General features: G+C 35.9%; 1 protein-coding gene across 2 annotated transcripts in view; it reads right to left on the reverse strand.

The window, feature by feature from the left end:
* The window catches only part of LOC140152742 (importin subunit beta-1-like), a 67,370-nt gene that overhangs the window by 8,409 nt on the left and 33,752 nt on the right, over nucleotides 1–25,209 (reverse strand). Inside the window, exons 5-22 of one of the 2 annotated variants that reach the window (XM_072175222.1) lie at nucleotides 24,593–24,742; nucleotides 24,078–24,154; nucleotides 23,171–23,246; nucleotides 22,169–22,318; nucleotides 21,519–21,629; nucleotides 21,151–21,252; nucleotides 17,473–17,644; nucleotides 16,386–16,663; nucleotides 14,665–14,792; nucleotides 12,798–12,873; nucleotides 12,149–12,220; nucleotides 10,105–10,176; nucleotides 9,346–9,493; nucleotides 7,885–8,075; nucleotides 3,574–3,717; nucleotides 2,871–2,979; nucleotides 1,697–1,811; nucleotides 177–355 (exon numbers count right to left, since the gene is read on the reverse strand). In XM_072175222.1, the coding sequence (XP_072031323.1) occupies nucleotides 187–355; nucleotides 1,697–1,811; nucleotides 2,871–2,979; nucleotides 3,574–3,717; nucleotides 7,885–8,075; nucleotides 9,346–9,493; nucleotides 10,105–10,176; nucleotides 12,149–12,220; nucleotides 12,798–12,873; nucleotides 14,665–14,792; nucleotides 16,386–16,663; nucleotides 17,473–17,644; nucleotides 21,151–21,252; nucleotides 21,519–21,629; nucleotides 22,169–22,318; nucleotides 23,171–23,246; nucleotides 24,078–24,154; nucleotides 24,593–24,742 (2,340 nt within the window). In that variant the 3' untranslated portion in view covers nucleotides 177–186. Of the gene's footprint in view, nucleotides 1–176; nucleotides 356–1,696; nucleotides 1,812–2,870; nucleotides 2,980–3,573; nucleotides 3,718–7,884; nucleotides 8,076–9,345; nucleotides 9,494–10,104; nucleotides 10,177–12,148; nucleotides 12,221–12,797; nucleotides 12,874–14,664; nucleotides 14,793–16,385; nucleotides 16,664–17,472; nucleotides 17,645–21,144; nucleotides 21,253–21,518; nucleotides 21,630–22,168; nucleotides 22,319–23,170; nucleotides 23,247–24,077; nucleotides 24,155–24,592; nucleotides 24,743–25,209 lie in introns of both variants that reach the window. The other variant, XM_072175221.1, reaches the window with a different exon arrangement.

Below are 25,209 nucleotides of genomic sequence, written 5' to 3' on the forward strand. Positions count from 1 at the left end.
CACAATGTTAATGGAAATGGAGAATGAATGACGCACATTTATACAGTTCAGAACTCTAAAATTTCAGTGAGTTCAAACTAGGGTCGGTTATGGTGACATTTTCTGTAAAACTGCTGTAGATTTGTCAGATTTGGGTGTCAAACCAGAAAGAGTCATATATGATTGCCCAGCCTTACCATGTTTCTATCACTGTGGCTGTGTGCTGTTCTTCAGTTTATGTATCTCCTTGGTGGCCCATGTTGCTAATGTCCTAGTCTTGTTGATCTTTGACTTACGACCTTCAGTTAAGATGTCTTGAACAAGCTGTCGCTCGTATAGCTCCAAGGCTGTAACTCCAAAAGCTGTACACAGATCACTAGAATGAAAAGTGAAATGATCAAATTAACTCTTGGTTCAGAAAAAAAAACACCCTCACTTAAATAATGAACATATATTTACCTAGTATGTAAACAAGGCATTTGTTACTAACTATTTATGACCGTACTCATCCATGTTTATTTGCCCTATTACAATTTGTTACCAAATAGCACCACTTTTTACTAGACACAAAATGAATAAGCTACAATTGAATACTGCACATGAAACATAGTTGAGTTATAGGTATTATCTTCTTTCTGTAATAGAAACAATGATTTGGTAAGGCAATTGAATTTGTGGACCCATCCGACAAAATATTGGTATGTTTCCTATAGGCACATTTTAGCGTAACCAAACAATCTTTTGTGTGCTTCCCCATAAGGTCTACTGCAGGGGGATGACACTCTTATTCACATTTTCATTTTACAACGCAAACCTATATCGAATCCCGGTGGTTTGCGAATAATGAAATGTCCGCATCCCAGATCAATTAAACCCTGGTATGAATTATTTATTAGCTTTCGCCACGATCCGTTTTGCAAAAACATAAAAGCACTTCAAATGACAGCCCGTTGAGTTCAATGAACTACGCCCTGAAACCGATAGTGCCCCGTAAAGAAGCTCTAGCTCCCATTGACCTCTATACAGGTCAGTGAGCTCTCCATACACAAATGAACAAGTACAATCGGACAAGGCCAGCACCTATGACCTGCTTAGTGACATGTTATTTTGAAGTCTTCTAAAGCTTAATATCTTGAAGATTAGTATTCGTTTGTACATATGGACTGCGCATTTATGATGCAAAATATTAGTTCTTATATAAAATTACAAAATATTGGTATTATGACACACGGTATAGGTGATATAAAACGACTAATAAAATCATGTCATCATGGCGTCATGTCAAAGGTTCATTATATCCCGTATGTTTGTCTAAATTAATTAATATTTTCAGAACAATTTCTACACCCATTTAATATGTACTCAGGTGGAACCCGACTTTTTTAATTTTCATTTCTTTTTATGTAACAAATTCAGGTTTTTCCATTGCGCAAGGCTGCCGGGCAATACAAATTTAATGCTAACATTGAATAAACGCGAATTAAGAATATGCGTTTCTAGTATATACAGCGTCTGACTCTACCTGAGGACCTAGCCTGAGTCCCATGGGCTCCAAGAATGGCTCTCCATACAAAAATGAACAAATACAATGAAGGGTCGCCATTGCTCTCCATACACAAATGAACAAATACAATGGAGAGTCCGACTGCCATGCAAATGAGCCAAGTGTCCTCTCAAGGTATGCTCTGTGGTCTACTGATTACTGAAATTTGCTTACCCAATAAGACCAGCACAAGCAGCCACATTACTATCTGAATGGTCTTCATCTGTTGCAATGTGTTCTATAAAGTAGATCATATGTTCCATGTGTGGAAGGACAATTTGAACATCAGCTGTGAAAACAAAACAAAAGAGTTATGTTATCCTTGAGCAATCAATCAAATACACAATCAGTGCAATAAAGCACAACTGATGCTGATAGACATCTTAATTTGGGCTTTCATGTGTCTTGACAGGCTTAAAAATAAATCGGTTTACAAGTGGCTACTACATGTCACCCATATATCATACGACATTCAAGTGGCCAACTGTGTAAAATACATTTTCATTCCAAGAGTTTTATTTAAGGGTATATGAGGTATTGTTTTTTCATTCATTATCTGAATCAATATATTATTGAAAAATAACACTTTGGTATTTTGCAAAAGTTCATTCTACAAATCATATATACTTTGAAAACTTGCTAATTTATTGTTGTTAATGAGTTGTACGTTTTACAAAATTGTTGTTGTTTCAGCCCTCTTTACAACATAACTCAAAAACCACAGGACCTACAAAAGTATATCTGTGATATTTGAATTCTTCTACACGCTCGCTATGAATTGAGCAATGCAATTTTTGCTAAAGCTCACTACCATTCGCAAGATACTGTGAACTACTTTTTTTCTACTGCTTCGACCAACAATACATTGTATACCCTTAAGATATTGAATTCTTACAATCGTTGTCATCTTATTTGTGATGTTATTATTAGTGCTAATTAAGTTGAACATGGTGAAAAATTCACATTTTTCTTGCTAGATATCCTTACAGTTATAAAACTTTCAGATGAAATATATTTACATAGCAGGTGTATTGATCAGTAATATTTTGTTTCATCCTATAGATCAGGCTTCAAACGTCAAGACATCACTTCAATACACCTACTAGCACAGTGCACTATCTCTAACCTGCTGGCAGTATTTCAGTCAGTAACCATGCTACCTATTTCAAGATAGTCAAGATTGTAAGTCCGGCTGAGAATTAAATTTTTCGGTTCTAGTCCGGAGATTTTTCATTTTTCATCAAGTGATGTCATCATTTCAAGAAACAAGGACAATTATTGGTTAGTTGGATAATGCAATAATGCAATGTTACGTTAAATGAATATCATATGAACACAGATTACTTACGATTAATGCCTTGCTCAGCATCTCCTTTAAGCCCTTGTACAATACCGGTATATGCTTCCAAGCATCCTTCTCTTAATTCATTCAAGTAATCTAACATGTCATAATCGGACTGAAATGAACAAATAATGACAAATTCAAGTTGTAATCTTTCAATTCATACATCACTGACCATTTATTACATGCAGTTTGTTACTGTTAATAACACAAAATATCAAATAAGGCATCTTTGCTAATCAATGCAATATCTTCTAAAGCATTTATGTTGTGATTATCTGGACAACAGCTGAGTGGGTTTCTTTGATTGTTTGCATTGTTTCTATGATCCACCGTCCAACTTCCAAAGTGCTTCTTTTTTCCCCCATGACAAAAAATAGATTATATAAACCCCTGCACCCCTTACCCTCTGGGTTCAGGGTGATAGGCCCAAATCCAATTCCTTCGGGGAAAATAGTCTGCCCTGTTTCCCCTCTAACCATATAGTTTGTATGCAACTGAACATACAGTTTTCTCACACTAGCATGACTATGTATCTATGCTGCAACTTGCAATGAATTTGTATGTGCTCAGAGGAAAATATCATCTTATACTTAGTGAATTTTCAATATTTGGTGTGGGACTGGGTGGTGGCAAACCAAACAACTATTTTTGGCCTCATTGTGCTCTTTGCACATTGTTGCATTCAACAAACAAGTCCTGTCCTTACCTTATCAACTTGTGTGAGTGAAGCTTGTTGGAGAATACCTAAAACTACTTCCAAGTATTTCTTGAACTCTGGTCCAATAGCCAAGGCAATGTCACCGAACACTGACAAAATCTGAGGTTTCACACTCCTGTGTACATTGTCATTCTGTCAAGAAAATAATCAACACATAAATCAATCTCCTCAAACTTAGTCCTATTTGATATGACCCCTGACCCTGACACTATTTTGGACCGCCCCTTAAGGGATCTGGAATGAGCGTTTCGACAGTATTTTTTGTGGGACATGAGAGCACATCAGACATATCGAATTGCATTCTGAATCTGAAGAATGTCTTTCTGATATCAAATAATTTTCATTTTTGAAATTTACGATATGATACAAATTTTATGACAAATTATTAAAATTTGACATTTTTCACATTTTTGATATATAACAGTCCTCGACGTAAATTTTTATAAATCTAATGATATATTCTTAAAGTGTATGTAGCTGGGAGGAAAAGCCGACGATCAATTGAAAATTTTGACCTTTCATATTGAAGATATGGATTTTTTCCCCAAAAAGACCAAATTTTTGTTGGTGTTTTGGGAAAAAATCCATATCTTCAATACTAAAGGTCAAAATTTTCAATTGATCGTCGGCTTTTCATCCCACCTACATACACTTTAAGTACATATTATCAGATTTATAAACTTTACTTGAGTACTGTTAAATATCAAAAATATCAATTTTAATTATTTGCCATAAAATGTGTATTACATTGCTAATTTCAAAAATCAAAATTATTTGATATCAGAAGGACATTCCTCAGATTCAGAATGCAATTCGATATGTCTGATGTGCTCTAATGTCCCACAATAAATACTGTCCAAAGGTTCATACCCCACCCCTTAAGGGTGTTTCTGATTCAGAACATTCCATTTGCATGCCTTGACCAATCAGCAGGAAATGTAAAGATAATATTGCAACTGAGCCGTCACTATTCCTGAACATGTGTTTGTAAGATCGTGTGGGTCACTTTCATTTTGGTCACACCACTCTACCCAATTCTTGCACTACTCAGCGTTGGATTGAAATTAATCGTCATTGCCTTTGAGGCTTCAGACGGCACTTCCAGTGTCATCATTATAGTGCAAGAGCCAGTGTCAGTTTCACATGTACTCATTTTGTGTAAGTTTGTTTTGTTGTATTTAATTATTATCTTTAATATAACATGATAATAAATGTAGACAGGTTTTATAGATTTACATGACAAACGTTATTGTATAGTTATTCATCTGACTTTCATTGACTTGGCCACATTATACGCCCAAAATAGATTGTAAATACTTGGAAAACATCCCCAATTTTGAGACAGGTACAATATGTACATGTATGATTTTTCTGGCTCAAGTTTGATTTGAATCAGGCAAGCACTTTTCCATCAAGAGAAACTGTATCATGATGTCATTATTAGCACTAATTGGGTTGAACATAGTGAAAAATTCATATTTTTCTTGCTAGATACCTTAGGGGCTGGCATTTTCTTCGTAAGGGGTCCCAAATATGTTGGTGACCGGAATCAATTTTTAATGCCCCCCCCATCGCGGGCAAAAAAAATTACGACCCCCCCTGTCTTGGGTCACAAATTTTTATGACCCTGTTCACCTACACAGATTCAAGGCAAATTATTCATTGGTGGAACTAAGGCGCGGAGCGCACGAAAACTTAAAGTGAAAAAAGTGCAGGGAGCGCGTACATTTTTTTATCGTAAGTGTAAAGAAGGCGCGCGAAGCGTGTAAAAATTTTGCATTATATAGCTATAGATTGTATGCACATTTTGATTGTGAAGTTAAAGAATTTTGAGTCACCAGCCCTTAATATTAAATTCTATAACCCTTCTATTTTTGGTCAACAAATTCTATGAACCCCCATTCCGAAGAAAATGCCAGCCCCCTTAGCTATAAACATTTTCAGATGAAATATATTTACATAGCAGGTGTATTGATCAGTAATATTTTGTTTCATCCTATAGATCAGGCTTCAAACGTCAAGACATCACTTCAATACACCTACTAGCACAGCACAATATCTCTAACCTGCTGGCAGTATTTCAGTCAGTAACCATGCTACCTATTTCAATATGGTCAAGATTGTAAGTCCGGCTGTGAACTAAGTTTTTTGTTTTTTTCATTTTTCAATTAATGTTTTTCAATGCAAAATTGGCATTGCTTGTAATCCTTTTTCTATGTATTCTTGGGAATTTACTTGAAGGTTCTGAAGGGCGGGGTACTACAAAAACCTTAAACAGGGATGTAAGTAACCCTGAAGAAAAAATACGGAAAATTGGGGGGAAAAAAGCGTAAATTTGGTTTTATAAGCCCCAAAATGGGCTGAAAATAAAAAGAAATTGGAGAAAGGTATTCTTTTAAAAAGAAATTGCGTAAATCTGAACTACAAACAAAACTGAATTCTGTAAAAATACAGAAAACTTACATCCCTGTTTAAAGTGAGGCTGCTTAATTAAGTCTTAACATCATAATGAATTGCTGCAGCTTGAAAATCAGAATTCATATGAATACCTGATTGGAAGAAGGTCCCAACTCCAATTTTTTTTTTAAAATGAGTTAGACTTCGCATTTTATTGCCAGCAGACTGTTCTTCCTTGTGAATGTGTGTGAAAAATGAGCCAAATTCCACTCTCTAAATAGTCTTCCACATACATTTGGCCACATTATACACCCAAAACAGATTGTAAGTACAATATGTACATGTATGATTTTTCTGGCTCAAGTTTGATTTGAATCAGGCAAGCATATTTCCATCAAGAGAAACTGTAACTTTTGAACATGATGCCATTATTAGCGCAAAGTAGGTTGAACATGGGAAAAATTCATATTTTTCTTGCTAGAAACCAAACCCTTAGGGGGCTGGCATTTTCTTCAGAAGGGGGTCCCAAATATATGAAAACTTTTGAATGATTTTTAGATGTTGGCATCACATGAAAAAAGAAGGCCACAATATCCCTAATCACAAAAAATTAAATCTTACAGTCTGTCCACATAGAAGTACAAAGTAAATAGACCTCGGAAACTGGAGGTATGAGAATAATTATTCCAGTACAATGCTTCTTTGGAGCGCCAACTGCTGCGTGACTTGCACTTGCCGAGCGCACCACGCTCTTTACGCGTCGCGTTACTTTAACACGCAGTGCGTGTGACGCAAAGCGTTGGCCCCCGATGCCACAGATTTGGTTTGCACTTCTATGTGGACAACTGTAGGAATTTAAATATCTCCTTTTCCATGATCAAACTAAATCGAACATTAAAAAACAAAACAAAACAACAGTGAACCGGTATCACCTTTTGGATCAAAAAGCACATTCCTAATACATTTCCAGATTACACTGACAAAAGTCATTTCAGTAAAGTATTAGGTGAAATATATTTACATAGCAGGTGTATTGATCAGTAATATGTTGTTTCATCCTATAGATCAGGCTTCACACGTCAAGACATCACTTCAATACACCTACTAGCACAGCACAATATCCCTAGCATGCTTGCACTGAGTATTTCAGTCGGTACCCATGGTACCATACATATGACCGCACACTATTAGGCTATATTTTTGTCCCTTCCACGCTCTTTACGTGTCGCATTACTTTAACATGCAGTGCGTGTGACGCAAATCATCGACCCCCGATGCCACAGATTTGGTTTGTACTTCTATGTGGACAGACTGCAGGAATTTAAATATCTCATTTTCCATGATCAAACTAAATCGAACATTAAAAAACAAAACAAAACAACAGTGAACCGGTATCACCTTTTGGATCAAAACACACATTCCTGATGCCCTGCATACCTGTAGGGCTAGATTCTCAAGCAAATAATGTCCAAGGACATTTGAAGAGTAGATGCAAATAGTGAGTCATCTCTGCCTTGTAGTTTTTTTTTAATTATTAAAATTGATACTATCCCAAGAAATATAATAAAAAATGATTATTATCCAAATAAAAGGTTAAGTCTATTCATTAAAACAGAATATCTATCAAAAAGATTTAAGTACCGTACACAAAAATATTTAGACAAAAAGAAATCAATTGCAATATTTATATGGTCCTAGTTTTAACAATCTCCTTCAACTTGTGGCAATAAAAGAACAAATGTTTACAATTTTAACTATCACTGTAAGGGATGTATTAACACCAGCTAACAGCTAATGGTTTGTAACTTTGCTGTTGCTGGTAATCAATACACTGAACTATGTAAGACATGTTGTGAATTAATATGCAACAATCATTGTAGTTATACATTATCTTGCACTTACTCCTAGGTTTTCTATAAGCAATGACATGATATCGTCACATATAGGTAGAATGTCTGTATTCATGGCTCTGCAAATGTCCCCAACTAAACCTACAGCAGCTAAGCAGACCTGATACTCGGCAAAGTTTCTCAGTCCGATGGCGAGGTAAGGTTTGAATGCATCCATGTACTTGGCAAATCCATTACCCAAAACTGCAAGTGAAAACAAGAAATTAAAAACCGATTTAACTTGCATTCATAACCTCATGAGTATATGCTATGAATGAGACCCAATCAAACTTACTACTTTCTATTTGCCAAAATATGAACTTGTTGCACAATTACTAATAAACAACAGTGGACCTCCGCCCACGACATGAAATATACACTACAAATACTTTCACGTAAGTGAATCCTATGTGAAAGAATAATTTACACACACACAACTATTGTATTTTTATATTGCATGATTAAGCGCTCTGTAATATCACTTCCAAAAGCACAATGTTTAAATTTTTCACAATACCGTCCATGTAACAATTTTCAATATTTTTTATGCATATTTATTGCAACTAATAAGATGTTCTAGCATTCTTATTATGTATGTCTTTGGCACATTCAGCTTTAAAGATGTTGTGGTTCCTAAGAATCCTTCAATCTGATTTAACATTTGATCTTAGTTCACTTTTATTTATGAACTTGTTACAAAACACAGTGAGCATCTTAATATGAAGTTCCTTGGCATTTCTTGATAGATGCGCTCTCAGTTTAATACATTTCCAGATTACACTGACAAAAGTCATTTCAGTAAAGTATTAGGTGAAATATATTTACATAGCAGGTGTATTGATCAGTAATATTTTGTTTCATCCTATAGATCAGGCTTCAAACGTCAAGACATCACTTCAATACACCTACTAGCACAGCACAATATCCCTAGCATGCTGGCATTGAGTATTTCAGTCGGTACTCATGGTACCATACATATGACCGCACACTATTAGGCTATATTTTTGTCCCTTCCAAGTTTTTTTCTCGGATGGTGTGGTACAAATTCTGAGGTTGAATATTTGTCACCTGTGGGAAATTCAAGGATCATAAGGTCAATGCTTCAAAGGGTCAAATTTACAAACCGTTCAAATTAGTTGGGAAAAAAAACACCCCACACCAAAACGTTCACAAGGTGTCAAACTATATATATTCTGAATCCTTATGATCACAGGAATTAATTGTTATGGGTTTAGCCAAAATATGAGCAGTTTTAATTTTGAACATTGTATAAACTTGGACAATCTAGGAAATCTCAATTTGCTCAGGGTGAGAATTTTACTCCCCTTTCATTTTGTACCACTCATAGCAATAACCAGCAAAGAAAAACATTTTAACTGGCAAAGCTCTAAATTTATAGTCTGCTGCCACTAATATGACCAACAATTAGTAACTGTCAATCAACGGACTATGTGACTGCCAGCTAACACATTACCTTCTACAAGAGTTCCTACAGCTAGCAGAGCATCCTCCTGTACACCACCTGATTTACCACTGGTAGTACTAAACATCTGAAGAAGAGCTGTCATTACTGCATCAGATATTAGGATAGCGTCATCTTTCCTTACTCGCCTCAGTACACTCTGTAAAAATAAAGGAAAACATGCTTTGATCTCTTTTCGAAGGACTTTGCATCGAGGGCATGAATAAGACTTCAATTTCCTAATTCTTGACCCAAGGGCTAAGAGTAAAAATTGTACACTTGATTTGTTGGAAGTAACCTTTCTTTTCCTTGCTCTTTTCTTCAATTCTGTTTCTTTTTCTCTCCATACGGTTGAGTATAAGCTTCTTAGCTTGGCTTGAACAAATTGTGTGTCCACCAGGACCGACTGGTTAAACAAAGAATGCTGAAAGATGCATTGGAGGCTCATTTGAAATGATCACATCCATGAGAAATAAAATTGAAAATTAAGCATCCATTGCAGGAGAGTAGTGTTCTTTCAGTATGATGTACATGAACCATTTTTACTTGTTTGAGTTCAGCGTTGGATGGTGTGCGTCACTTACTAGTATCAGACGGCACTTCCGTTGTCATCATTTCAAACAAGGTATTTGGACTGAATGAGCAAGGTACTTGAGTAAAATGAATAACTGCCTCACAATTATGTACATACTATCACAATAGTCTCTTCCAGCTGATCATACATTTATGCTATTTTACAAAGTTATTTCAGCTAAAGTTTAAATTAGTTACCTGAAGGGTAGCACAGAGTAGTGATTGTAGATCGTTGTAAATCATTCTTTCTGAGGCTGTTTGTACATGTGACTGCAATAAAAATCAAGGAAAGGGTTAGACACGGTAAAGTTGAATGAATGCCTCAGTTCAAGATAACCTAACCAAATAATGTGTAAAATTGGAATTCCTTTTCCGAGAGCAAACTTCAGTGTGTAGTACTTATTATACTATATCATAACTCATCATCATCTGAGATACCATGTATATGCAGATGATACACAGCTTTATACTGCCTTTGATCCTTCTGTTCCTGGAAGTTCTGATCTAGCTTTATCCAGATTGTCTGCATGTATCTCAGATATCAAGAAGTGGATGACAATCAATAAACTCAAGTTGAAAAAAAAAAAACTGAATTCTTTGCTGCTGCATCCCTCGTGCCATTAACTCCATTTCCAATGTTACGCTTCATTTGAGCAGCTCAGTCATCATCGAGCCCTCCAATTCCATCCGGAATCTGGGAATCATATTTGATCCCACCATGTCTATGCGTGACCACATTACCACCCTCACAAAGTCTGTCAATTTCCATCTTCGTAATCTTTACCGCATCCGTAGAATTCATTGACCAGGATACCTGTCACCATGCTGTTCGCTCTCTCATACTGTCCCGACTTGATTATGGCAATGCAATCCTCTATGGTATCACTCAAGGTGAAAGAAATAGACTGCAGAAGCTGCAAAATCGTGCTGTGCGTTTGATTTTCTCTGTCCCTCGCTCAACTGGTACCTCCGACCTTCTCATTCAATTACATTGGCTTCCAATCAAGGACCGAATTCTTTTTAAACTCCTGCTTTATGTTTTCAAGTGCTCTCAGGGCCGTGCCCCCAATTATCTTTGTGAGCTTCTTTCAGCCTATGCTCCCGGAAGAGAATTGAGATCTTCTTCCGATAAGACCCTGCTTAGTCAGCCTAGGGCACATAGAGGATCTGGTTTAAATACCTTCTCTGTCTCTGGCCCGAGGGAATGGAACAAACTCCCTAAAGCCATCAGGGAGTCTCCATCAATTCCAGTTTTCAGGAAGAAACTGAAAACTCACCTTTTCAGTTAGCTTCTTTCTTGTTCCACTGTGTTTCTTTTTCCCCATCCTTTCTCTCCTTGTTCAGCGCCTTGATAAATTTTAAAGGCGCTATATAAATACCTTTATGTATGTATGTATGTATGTATGTATACTTGCTGGTAGAAAAGAAAGGCATTTGTTTACATTTTGAGAGCATACACGGTGTAAACACAGAAGTGAGGTTCCGATTGACCGATTCAATCTTCTGACAATCATAACAACAGACCGGTAAACTGACTGTCCGATTACGCGTCAAAGAAGTGATTGACTCTGAGCAGCACTCATCAAAGCCGAGTGTGTGTCGCTCATTAAGATAACGTGCGTGTTAATCAGAGCAACAGAGTGGCATACTACTGTGTTGTCATGTGGTAATCCTAGATTTGTTACTGTTCCATGTACCATACATATTGTGTTGTGTGCGAGGCCACATCTAGGATTGCCAGTAACAGTATTTAGTGTTGGCTAAATTTTCATTTTATTTGTCCAAAATAAGGATCATTTTACACCTGTTTTGAAGGGCAAAGTGATTTTGGTATCTCAATGTCAGTTGGCAAGTCCTCATAATTAAATGCCCGTGAGTGCCGGTTGGTTAGTCCGAGTGCTGCTTACTACTGACTAACACACTCCAGTGTAGTAACCTCCCTGTTATCCCTGCCTGCCCAGTCATCAATTATTTGACAGGGCTGAGAAAAGGATACATGTTTTTTTATTTTGGTTTGATTATTCCAACTTTGTAAGTAATCTGTATCAATCAGGACAGAAATGATCATCACTTCATCAGGCTTCAAACGTCAAAACATCATCTCAATACAGTCCTTACTTACAAATCTTGTTAAATACTTTACTACTGTCATTATAATACCCAAACCAGTAGAGACTGTAACTGCTTTGACACCTTTCTTGATCAAAATCTAACTCCATACCTATCCACTGAGAATACATACCTCCATTTGAATTATCTTTTGTATTCTTTCTAAGATCACCTTGGTTGTCTTCTGAACTGTTACATAGCAATCCTGTAATATAAGATGATTAAGAACAGAAAAGATAGGATTAACAGCAGTTGTGTACAGCAATGTTCAATTGCTGATGAGTAAAGACTGTTGTCCTAACAGTATTTTGAAAAACAAGTTGATTGTTGCTGCACATGCATGATCATGCATCTTACAAATTTCACACATTTGTACTTATTACAAGAACTTGACAATAATTGTGGTGATACAACAAGTTCTAGGTGCAATTTCTGTTCTGCTTCAGCCTACATTTTCCAAACCCAATTATTACCCAAAATACTTTATTGGTTATGCAATCAATGGCTATCAATTTTGATTTTAAGATATCTTTCTGCATGTGTGCATGGATGAATACACCTTATTACTGATATAACATGGGACATCACCTACTGTTTTTGATCATACATCTGTTTTAGCTTTTTCACTTAGTCCAACACTATTAATAATAAAGGGTAAAATCAACATTTCCATTACATGTACTTTCCCCAAAAGACAATTGCAGCAAGGAAGAGCAAAATGTAGTTGGCCATTATGATTTGAATAAATGTTTAGCCTGCTAGTTCACCAAGCACATACATACCTTTGCACTATTTTTGACCATTTCCATTAAAGCTTCATATGCTGCACTCCTCAAGTTAGCTTGGTGGGCATCCGGTCTGAAAAAATAAACACATCAAGTTCTTTTTACAAGTTGACAGGACACTCATGCAAGGTTTACAACTGAATAGAGCAATCAGTTGACATTGGAATGACACTTGTGATAACTGGATATATCACACTCATCGAATTTGATCAAAATAGGATCAATTGTTTAAGCATATATGTGAAAATCCAACTATCTGAAAATTACTAAGGCCCTTCATTCAACTTGCGTGATACATGTTGAAATTGACTTACACAAAGTGTGATAAATGTGCAAGAAAATATCAGAACAAAAAAGAAAACTTCACCAAAATGAATCACACGTCATATTATTACATACACACACAAGGAATATACTATCGCAATCAGGGGTAGCACTAGGTTTTAAAACCAGGGGTTCTCAGAACCCCTGAACCCCCTGAAAGTGTTAAAAATATGCGCTCAAATCCTAAAATGAGGGGTTCTCTAATCTGTCAAGTATTGAATGTACCGTTTTAATATATCAGTATCAGATTTTGTGATTTTGGTTACAATGAAAAATGATGTGTTACCTGTACCATAGTTAAGCAAGGCCCGGCAAAAAACACAATCTCACGCAGTCACGCTTTTCATGCCGCGATTCTCGCTATTAACCAACTATCGCACTTTTTAAGAAAGTTCCCAAGCAGTGTACTCTAGTAAAAGTGTTGCTTTATGCCATAAAAGTTCGCCTAATTCCATAAAACGCAGTTCAACTTCGCCATGTCGGCAAAGTGCAGAATTCAACACCATTGCAAGCACATGGAAGCTATGCTTTACTCAATAAAAATGACATTTCATTGCAAATGAGTTCAAGTTTAGGTCAAATATCATGATATTTACTGAATTCCTGGAGTATTTTGACTATAAAACATAATTCAAGGGCAAATTGTTGTCATTTTTTTCTTCTACGGCCGATATCATTGCATCGTATTTCATCGATGACATATCTCTACACACCACCTGCCAAGCATTTCTTTCCGATCCCTAGAATTAGAAATTACCAACTCACGTACGTGTCATCATTCAGTACTGCAATAACTCATCAGCAGTGATTCTAGACATGATCGCAATCCGTGTAACTATGCCGGCGGTGTGTATTTTATTTCTATTTTTAATTTATGTTACAATGCTACGTCGACTTCACTTGAACATTTATGTTACACTGCATTTTATGTTACATAATTTCTGGACGGGCCGTAAATATTGGAGATCGAAGCTTTTATTTTCTTTCACATGTTTTCATTTTTCTGCGCATGAAAACCCCTGAACTGGTATGCAAAAATGAATATATGCGCTCAAACTTCAAAATATGCGCTGTACGCGCAGAAACGCAACTTAGCGCGACCCCTGATCGCAATATTCCCCCTTCACATGAAAACTTGGCAGGTCTCTTTTGAATCAGCTGCAGACTGTTTATTAGTGCAGACTGTGTTTTCTAGGAAACTTTTCAACAGCTAATGCCAGATTATCATATCATTCTTGAGTCTTGTTTTTTTTATCCCACCATTTGTCATGTGACCAGAAGTCTTTGCACCCACAGTAAACATTACATGTACCTACTCTTGTACTACTCAGCGTTGGATTGAAATTAATCGTCATTGCCTTTGAGGCTTCAGACGGCACTTCCAGTGTCATCATTATAGTACAAGCTGCAATGCCAGTTCATGTTTTTGGATCCAAACTGACAGGTCATACAGGAATCATGCAGTGGATATCATGGAGCAAACAGGTGTATTAGTGTGGGTCTAGTACATTGATTACAACACAGTAACACTATCCATTACCTGTCTGTTGTTTCCAAGAGTTTGGCTACTATAACTTCATATTTCGCAGATAATTCATACGTCTCAGGCTCATCCTCTTCTTCACTGATGTTGGCTTCAAAAGCTGCTTCTGCAAGACTTGAAAATGCCTGAGAGGGACATAGAGGTATACATAAAATAACAGCTTTAAATTCTGAACTAGAGACGATACCAATAAAAGCAGGGTCTAAACAAATTTAATTTTCCATGCCTAGAGAAAGAAAATTTCAAACTGTATTTTGTTTGTAACTGTCTTACTTCTTCACATTTTTACTGCAATGGTAATTGTTGTATAAAATTACACTATGATTACAGTGTAATAATATTACTTAATGATGTTGAGATGTTTAACAGACTGAAACTTATGCCTTTTTTTAAAGTGTCATATCTGGACAAGTGTAACTCTTTGGGGTCTCAAAATTCACAGGTATTGCAATCAATGATATATTTAACAAATGACAAAGTTTGTATAGAGTAGTGACCATCCTAGTTAACCCTACCTGCCCAGTCAGCAATCATTTGACAGGGCTGAGAAAAGGGTACATCATTTTGATTTAGGTTTGATTATTCCAATGATGTAAGTAAACTGTATCAATCAGGACAGAAATGATCATCACATCATCAGGCTTCAAACGTCAAAACATCATCTCAATACAGCTTACTTACAAATCTTGTTAAATACTATATTTATACTCATTATTTCCCCTATGCACGGATCCGCCATATTGCTACCAAAATGAGGTTCTCCCTGCAAACGCACACGCAAAATGTGCATTTCTGTTTCTCTTGCGTTTCTATCAACACGCCAGAAGGCTTTTGAAATGAGTATGTGGTAATTAAAGCATGTGTACGTACACACAGCACGCACTTTGCGGATAGAATCACGTTTTGAGATGACAATGAATCAAGCACACACACACATTTGGTCATATGTCATAAATTGGTATATCAAATAAGGTGGAGTAATTTCGAAAGTTTTTATTTTCAAGACATTAATTTAAGTTGGAAGTACTTACCCTATTGCATGAAGTAAGGTATTCCAAATATTGTCTTCTTTTAAATGAAGAAACCCCATTTTGGTCATTTGGACCCCAGTTCATTGATTTGGATGACAAATAAAAAGATAGACCTTTAAATGTCCAAGTAGTCAGGGGTGGAGTCTGTGGAGGAGCAGTCGATGGGGGTGCAGCCACAGAGTTTACACACAAATGGGTCAAAATTATGCCTTTTTTTTAAAGAGTCATATCTGGAAAAGTGTAACTCTTGGGGGTCTCAAAATTCACAGGTATTGCAATCAATAATATATTTAACAAATGACAAAGTTTGTACTGCCCTTAAAGCTCCAAAGTCAGGGGCAGTCAGTCAGGTTTTTTTTAATTTGCCATATATAATATTGAAAGAGTAAACAATGATTTATCAGGTTTGTCAGACTGGTTTTTGCAACTCTATTTTTTCAGATTTTACGGTTGGTCAAAAAGGACAATACAAATTTGTGATTGAGTATATCATCATCAAGATTTTCAGAAATGGGAATTGTTCCTATTTTTTCCCTCCAAAAATACAGGCATGAAGCTGCTCTTAGTGGTCACACATGAGTGATGTGGATAACCTCAGTTTGTTGTCGGGTCAGCAGGCAAAAACAAAAGTTTCACCTGTGTGTAAGTGCCATAGGCATATAATATCAAGTAGCAAACTTGACTTACCCAGCAAACATTAGCAGCCACCCTAGGTTCTGCCTTCAAGTTGGCAATGAGTGCATCAAGCAGAGTTTGGAATTGATATGGTGGTCCTTCCATTGGCGCCTGCCCCGTTGAATCTTGCAAGACAACATCTGGCAATAATTCACATACTCTTCCAAGTGTCCATGCTACAGTGTCTCGTACAACAACACTCTCGTCACTCAAAAGCTCTATGAGTTTGGGAAGGGCTTGAACTACGAGTGGTTTGATAAAATTGGGATCTGGACCTTCCAAGATAGAACCTGCAGGAAAAAAATAGTGAAAGGAAAAATTGCAACAAATATAATCATCAAATGGTAACAAATGAAAATGTTTTTTCATGTAGAGAAGTAAAACTATCAATTCCTATACTTCATGGAACAATTATCAACAGGTGAAAAGAAGTACTTCCAAATACTAGGTTTCAACTTCATTTTTACTGCAAAAAGCAATCCTGATATAAATGATAATATTGATTGACACAAGAAAACATTTCAGCAAATATGATTACAGCAAATATGATTATTATACTTAGAGAATAAAGGTATTGTTTTTAGCCGCTGGAGTACATCCATCGTCTCTTGTAACACGGGCGACATCAATATTTTAAGTAAAACAACTTCGCCAAAATAATGATGTCGTGTGTTATGAGACGATAGATGCATGACAGCGGCTAAGAACAATAATATTCTCATTCTTAAACACTTCAATTCAAATAAATATATTAATCATAAGTATACCCAAGTTTAATCAAATTAAATCCTACATTTTACAAAAAATACCTAGGGCTTAGAATTGATCAGTCCTGTTGTTGCTATGCACTTCTGATTAGTTCAAATAGCACGTTCGAGTATCGTGACAACACACACTTGCTAAAGTGTGTGATATCGTGTCATATCACACGGGTAAGAACCAATAAGATTACAAGAACATTTTTAAGTATTTAAGAATAGTAAATATACTGTGATTTTATTACAAGCTTGTGCAGTGATATTCTCAAAGCCATTCAATACTATATAAACTTGCCCCTGCTGCATACTTCATGTTACATTAGAACATAAACATTACTTACCAAATGCCATGACTGAAGCATCCCTGAACCGCCAGTCAGTATTGCCTATATTCTCCTTAATGAATGGTAGTACATGCTCCAACACGTCATTTTCACAACAATTGGCCAGCAACATTAAGCACACACCAGCTGCTTTACATGGGTTCCACTCATCATCATCATCAGAATCATCCTGGAGAAATACATACAAAATAAGATATACAACAAGTCAAATGTATTCACACTAACAGATTGGAAAGTAATATCTTTCACACAAATTGGTTAATGGTTGGGTTGATTATAACAGTGTTGGGATTGAGGTTAGTCAGTGTTAGGGTTATGTGTGAAGAGTATTAAGAAACTTATTCCACAACAGGCCTCCAAAAACCGCGGGAACGCGGGAACGGCGTTCCCAGAAAGGTCACAGAGGTCACAGAAAATTTTTTTAAAATTTTTTTTTCTCCAAAGTTTTCGGCGACCTTGGAGAACCACTGGACCTATTATGAAATTTCAGGATCATTCACAGTTAATTTTAAAAAAGGAAAAAAAAGGTAAAAAAATTACAGTTTGTTATCCTGTATATTCAAACCATTAACTAATGTTTATTTCTTCATCTATCACATATTATAGATGCATTGGTTTTCCATGCATTTATAATATGTGCATATTAAGAATAACAAACTGTAATTTTTTCGTCATTTTTTCCCATTTTTTTTTTTTCAAATTATCTGTGAATAATCCTAGCCCTTCATAATAGGTCCAGTGGTTCTTTAAAGTTGCAGAATACTTCTAAAAAAATGTTTAAAAATAAATAAAAAATTGTTTTTTGAATTTTTTTACCGACATCCGACATCCAATAATCGGTTGAGCCCTAGATGTGATTATATTAATCATATACTATATATTATATATGTACTGACCCATTCCATGTCAACTCAGGGATGTGCACGCAGCACCTCTTCAATTTTTTTTTTTTCTGTGTGGTGGTAGATATTGATGAGAAAGTAAAATTCGAAAATTTGAGCTTCATACTCCATTTCGTTTTCCGTGGCATCAATTTGAAATTTAGGGGGTCAGCGTAAAAATGTGTATCTCCATAGCTTGTTGACAATTTTGGAGGTCCATAAATGTATAAAGGAACCATTTACAACTTTGAAAAGTATGTATTCTGGGGTACTTATTTGTGTAGAATTTCTAGCATCAGAAAACTTGTAACTCCTTTACTTTAAAAGATATGGGGCCCTCAAAATGCAACTTCGTCCATCAGGACCAACTTCAGGGGGGTCAAAACTCAAAAAGTAAAATAATTTTATTGTCCATTTTTCAGCCAAAATATTCTAATAGGCTCCTATTGGTTAAGAGTAATGTCATACCAAAGGGCTCTTAGCAAAAAAATGGACCTAAAATTATTTTTACTTTTGCTGAGATTTTGACCCCAAAGTTGGTCCCGATGGACGGTTGCATTTTGAGGGCCCTATATCTTTTAAAGTAAAGGAATTACACGCTTTCTGATGCCAGATTTGAATTCTAGGACAAATTTACCCCAGGATACAACTTTTCAAAGTTGTAAATGGTTCCTTTATACATTCATGGACCTCCAAACATCGCTTTACAGGCTATGGCTTAAAACACATTTTTACGAGTTTTGACCATTCTAAATTTCAAATTGATGCCACGGAAAACTTTATACATTCATGGACCTCCAACATCGCTCGCTATCGCGACACATTTTTCAAGCTGAATCTAAATGCCACGGAAAACTAAAAGAGTATGAAGCTCAAATTTTTGTGATTTTACTTTCTCATCAATATCTACCACCACACAGAAAAAGAAAAAAATTGAAGAGGTGCTGCGGTGCACATCCCTGGAGTTGACATGGAATGGGCCTACTATGACTTACGACAAAAAAATGACAACATTGTTGGAAATTTGTGAGTTTTGACAGTAGGCTAATACTTTGAAATTTTAAGTTGTGTTTTTTTGTGAAAAAGGATGTAAATTTTGATAGAAAACTGTTCCAAAATAAGGCTCAGATTGCACGAGAGAGCATCTAAACCCTGATAGCTTCCAGGGCCCTAAAGCGGGCCCTGGACCCCGCCGTTAGGACTTGGCGCTCGTGATAAAGCGCTAAGCATTATAGGCCTATTTCAATTATTTCACAGAAAATTTCCAGCACTTGTCATTAAGTTCCCAGACAGCAGAAAATTTTCTGGAGGCCTGTTCCACAAAAATGTTGACTGTAACCCTAAAACAGTAAGTGGCATGCATTGACCCCCTAGTATAATCCTGGAACATGACATATAATTGCTTATCTTTATGAGGTCATAACTATAATTCTTGCCACTGTATGTAGCACTTGTGGAAGGAACAAACCAAAATATCCATGAAGCCATAAATATTTCCCTTTGAGGAAGGAGGGCAGGAGTTATTGTTTTCCTATTCTCTTGGTTTGTTCTCTCACAAAATACAGCTTCCAGTAATGCAGACTATACAGTAAATTGAATACCCAAGTGGAAGAAGGGCCCAACTCCAATGTTTTACAAAAATGAGTTAGATCCAGCGTTTTATTCCCAGCAGACTGTTCTTCCTTGTGTGTGAAAGATGAGCCAAAATGTACACTTAATCATGGTTTTCATGGAATGGCACGTCTCCACAAATATTGGGTTAAAGAGGAATTTTGTTCATCCATGAAATCTGCTTTTCACTATAATAAACTTTCTTGCTAACATATTACATGCTTCTACTTCTGCAATTAATGGCTAATTACCAAATTTCTGTAGCTATTTATAACACATCTGCTTACGGAACTGGCACTTACAGTATATTAGTAGAAGGGCCCAACTCCAGCTTGTATTAAGACCTGTACCATTGCCATGGAAACATGTATAATTTTGAATTTATGTAATACTGATGTTCATGTGTTAAAGGTCCCCTGAAGAAGACAATATTCTGTCTATAAAACTTTTCCAAATATTACAATTTTTCTTAATATCTCATAAACAGTTTTGATGGAGTTGGCCCTTCTTCCTCTCAGGTATTCAATTGGAAAGTTTCCTATGAAAATGTTTTCCTAATTTCAAACCTGAAGTTTGGAAACCAATAATCTCTTGATGAGGAAACGGAAAAGTCAATCCATTCAAATAATGGTCAAATCAAACAAGCACTAATATTAAACTTGCAGCAATGTAAGTAAATTAACTCACATAGAAGTGCTTAGTAACATTTACTAATCAAACAATTCAGAATAAATAGCACTGGTGATTGAGGTGGTCAGTAATTGTAAATCAGTGAATCTTAGTATAAATGTTGTTAATGCACGAGTCAAACAGTTCTTGAACAGCTCCTCAAAAATTCTTGGACATTTTCTTCAAGATAAAAGTCTAATTCTTGACACTGCAGAATATGAATAGCATTAGAAAAAAATGAGTAATAAGTTCACTAGCATGTCCAATGCTTTTTAGGCACACATGCACTTTTCTGAACCCCTGAACTCTTACACCGTTCAAAATTTTACTTGTTCTGACATTTCACTCAACAAATCTTGCAAACATTTGACATTTGATGTCAATTCTTGAGTAAATATTCAATTTTTGCTTCACCCATGCATAAGATGAAAATGATTTGATAACATCCAAAGTGAAGAGGAAAGTGATAGGTTGTCTTACGGTACAGAACCAATAGCAAAGCACTCACATGTACCTGTTTCGCCAACGTCTGTAACAGCAGAGGCACTAAGTACTGCAGGGCACCCTTCGCATAATGCTTGCTTGTGTGTTCCGGTGTAAGTCCTATTTCTGTAGCCTGAAATAAGAATGAGAAGTGTAATGGTAATGCTATGGGGAAAGCCTATGTTTCTTCATATTATTAAGAAAAATCACTATGGAATCCTTGTGTGGTTCCGTCAAGTTTCGAACGTCTGGATTATTAAGCTACTGGAATATATGAGCCCAAATAATCTGCAATTTTCTAATTGATTCAGAGTAGTACCATAAAAGGTATACCATACAAATATGCAACATTACATTTATTGATTTTATTGTTGTTTAGATGCCATTTACTTGTCTTACCTCTGATAATTCTATAGCCAAATCCATTTCTTCATCACATACATTAGACCAAAACTCTATACCTTGAAGTGCTATTTCATCTATTTCATTTTTCATGGCTTCTAGTGTGATCTGGTAAGAAAAATTGTTGAAACTATTTTACAATCTTGTATTAAATCCACTCAAGTTGTATCTTCAATCATGGGGAAAACTCTACATTTGATAGAATAAATATTGCCAGCAGGCCTAGATAAGCCAAATTTCACACAAAAGTAACAATATTTACCACAATTTCTTACTTTAGGAAGCCAAATTTCTGCCTGAACACACACACACACAAAAGAAGTTTCCTGATTTCCACATTGTTTCCAGGCATGATCACCAGCATCAGCATTAGAAATAAGATCTGCAGGACATTGTGTATTTCTAACAATGAGCACTATATTTGATAGATGTACTTAAATTTGCTTTCTGCAAATGAAATCATTTGAGATCAGCCACAAAATTCCAGTCCACTTCAGATGTTAACTTTAATTAGTTGATAATATTATTTATCTAGTTCAATGCATGAAGTGTTGACAATGTTGACTTGATATACTACTCCTTACTGGTATTTTGACTCATTTAGATAGAAATGAAAGATGAAGAACTATCACTATACACTAACTTACAGCAAAGAGAGCAGGTCCCATATACGTTTCCATGTATTGGTAATAGAGAGACATGATTTTAACAAGACACTGCAAGGCTGCCACTTGAACCTGAGGCTCTGAACATTGAGTGGTTTCACATACAACTTGCATAATAACGTGACGTTCACTCTGTAAATAAAAACATATCACATCAAGTTATTATTTGATGTTTTATTTTTACTATTTTCAGAAAATTTAACACTGAAGTTTAAAATCATGCCAGCCAGCATGAGTAAATAAGGCAAACTGAGGGAAATATCAGAGATATTCAAAGTAACATGGAAATCCATGAAATGCCACTTGGATCATCAAGGTACTAACCACAGTTGAACAAAAATGATTGCAACAAGATTCTTTCTTTGTTAACATTAATTACTAACATTTTCATTATTCATTTATATACCATATATACATATGATCAATCAGTCTATGATGAAGAACATTGTAAAATATGAATTGGAAGATCCATCATTTAACTGAATTTCAATCATTAACACCTAATGAATCTTACACAACCAATTGAAAAGTTACTGGCTTTTAATTGAACAAACTCTTTCTGCTTTTTGTAAGCTTGCAACATAGGAGATAGCTGCATTCTGTTTACTAATAAGGCAGCCATTTGGATGTTAACATCAGTACAGGCTATTAAGAAGAGATAGCTGCTTTGTGCAGCAACTAGTTCTATTGTTTTGACTCTGATGTTATAGATTTCAATAATTTACAACTCTCCTGAACATCATTCAAACCTAATACCTATTATAGATTTATATCTTCCGCTCTTCTCCAGTGTGCCTCTCTGGACCAGGTGCTAGTATTACGAAGGTCACCGGTTCTAATCCGGCCAGATGACTGTTTTTTGTTTTTCAATGTTTAAGTGCGCTGGCTGCTCTGGGGAAAGATTAAATTTGTTCATCCCATCAGCTCAGAGAACTAAGTATAATAACTTTCAAGACATATTTACTGTTTTAAATGTTTCATTACCTCTTTGTCAAAGTTAGCCTTGGTAAATTCCAGAGAGTTTAACATAGCATTTGTTGCAGCATGTTTCACGTCAATACTAGATAAAAACAAACAACAGATACACATAAATCATGATTGATCAATTATTACCAATCATCTTATAAGCTTTTTTTTCACCAAAGAATGGGTCTTAAAATTCATTTCATGTCACCTGCCCATTTTCAGGTATCAGGGATTATATTTTTCAAATCACAAACTGCAAAACTGTTTCGCCCAAGATGAACACTTGTGATGTATTTCTCTGTGCAGATGCCTTGGGAAAAAGAACCTGCTTCATAAGTCTAGGAAATATATTATATTATATGCATGCTCCGAGGTAAGGAAAGGAAAGGTCTCTGGACTGCGGACCAGACTTTGGTGGGTTAAATTATTTTTGCATTTCAAAATAATGCTTAATGAGTACTTTTACCCAAGTGTTAACATACAAGGCTCAAATTTATAACTGGACAAATAACTGTCATGTTACAACTTGCCTGATGAGCAGGGACAGGCGATTTGCGCGGAACTGTTTTTCCGCGCAATTGGCTATTTTTTTCCCTATGGGCAGGGATACATGATTTGCACTGAAAAAGAGTTCCGCGCAATTTGCTATTTTTTTTCGCGCAAATCGCCTGTCCCTGCTGATGAGTATACAACTCTCAACAGCCAAGGGGAAAGTTTCAAATTTACAACTTGACACCTGGACAAGTAAAAGTTGTGTATAAGTTGCTTAATAAGTATAAAACTCTTAACAACCACAGGGCAAGTGTCAATTTTACAACTGGACACCTGGGCAAGTAAAAGTTGTGTATAACTTGCCTAATAAGTACAATTCTCAACAGCTAAGGGGTAAGCGTCAAATTTGAGCCCTTAATTATATGCTACATACCTAGGTTCATCTTTTCTCATTCCTTGGACTATAGCTGTGAGTATTTCATTGGACTGTGATGCTAGGTGGTCTGGATCCTACATAGACAAATTGAAAGCAAATTGGGCAAAATGTAAACAATCCACTTGAAACAACCATAACAAACATTAAACATAATCACAACGGCAAGAGGATTAAAATTGTGACAATCATCTTATTTCATTATCCATTTGCCCAATAAAATTGAAATTAGCTTTTGTATTTGACTGTTTAGGACATCACTCGACATAAGCAGGGAGGCAGGCAGTAGGCAGGCTCCCACTTTTTGCCAGTAACGCAATTCCTGCCTTTGGCCATGCAGATTGGATCAGATTACAGCAGTTTCACATTGACAATTAAAGTTTCCAACCTCTCAAAAATGATAAATGGTCATTCATCAGTCATATCTTTTAAATTCAATACTTAATCACTCTTCAAAATAAATTTATATAACAAATTGAAATATAAAGAAAAGGTAACTGTGGCAAATTACTTACTATATCTTGACATATGTAGCCGATGGCTTCCAGCGTAGATTCTTTGAGGGTCTCTGTGCTAATTGCATTGGTCACATTCTGTACTAACCGAGGTATGAGCTCTGGCCATTGATTGCTGGGGATTTCTGCACATGCTATGCATGCGACACACTGACAAATGAGAAAAATATTTGATTAGTTAGTCTAGTACCATTCTTAATTGCCCACTTGTGTTATTATCTTTTTCCAGCCATCTGATGTTTTGGTCATTTAAATAAATGGTCATTTGCTCTTAGTTTGCTATTAGTTTCCCTGCTCCTTGATATTGTTTTATGATAAGTACCAGTGTGAGGCACTATTAGCCAGTGCACGGCACTATTATGTACAGCACTGTATAATTGCTTCATTGTATAATATGTTATTGTTTGATCAGCTTGTAATTGGCGGGAATTGTTAGGCTTTTACCACTATGCTGAAAAGTAGACCGACGTTAAGAGTATTATAGTTAGCCTGTACGGTCTATGTTTTGCGTGTTAAAGAAAGGAAAGGAAGTACTAATAACTTGTGATGCTTCTGGTGAGATGTTACAAAACAATTCTCAAAATAAAATATATTGAAAGTAATCCGTAATGTTTTAA

The sequence above is a fragment of the Amphiura filiformis genome, chromosome 5 (genome assembly GCF_039555335.1).
Source record: "Amphiura filiformis chromosome 5, Afil_fr2py, whole genome shotgun sequence".
Classification (NCBI taxonomy): Eukaryota; Metazoa; Echinodermata; class Ophiuroidea; order Amphilepidida; family Amphiuridae; genus Amphiura; species Amphiura filiformis.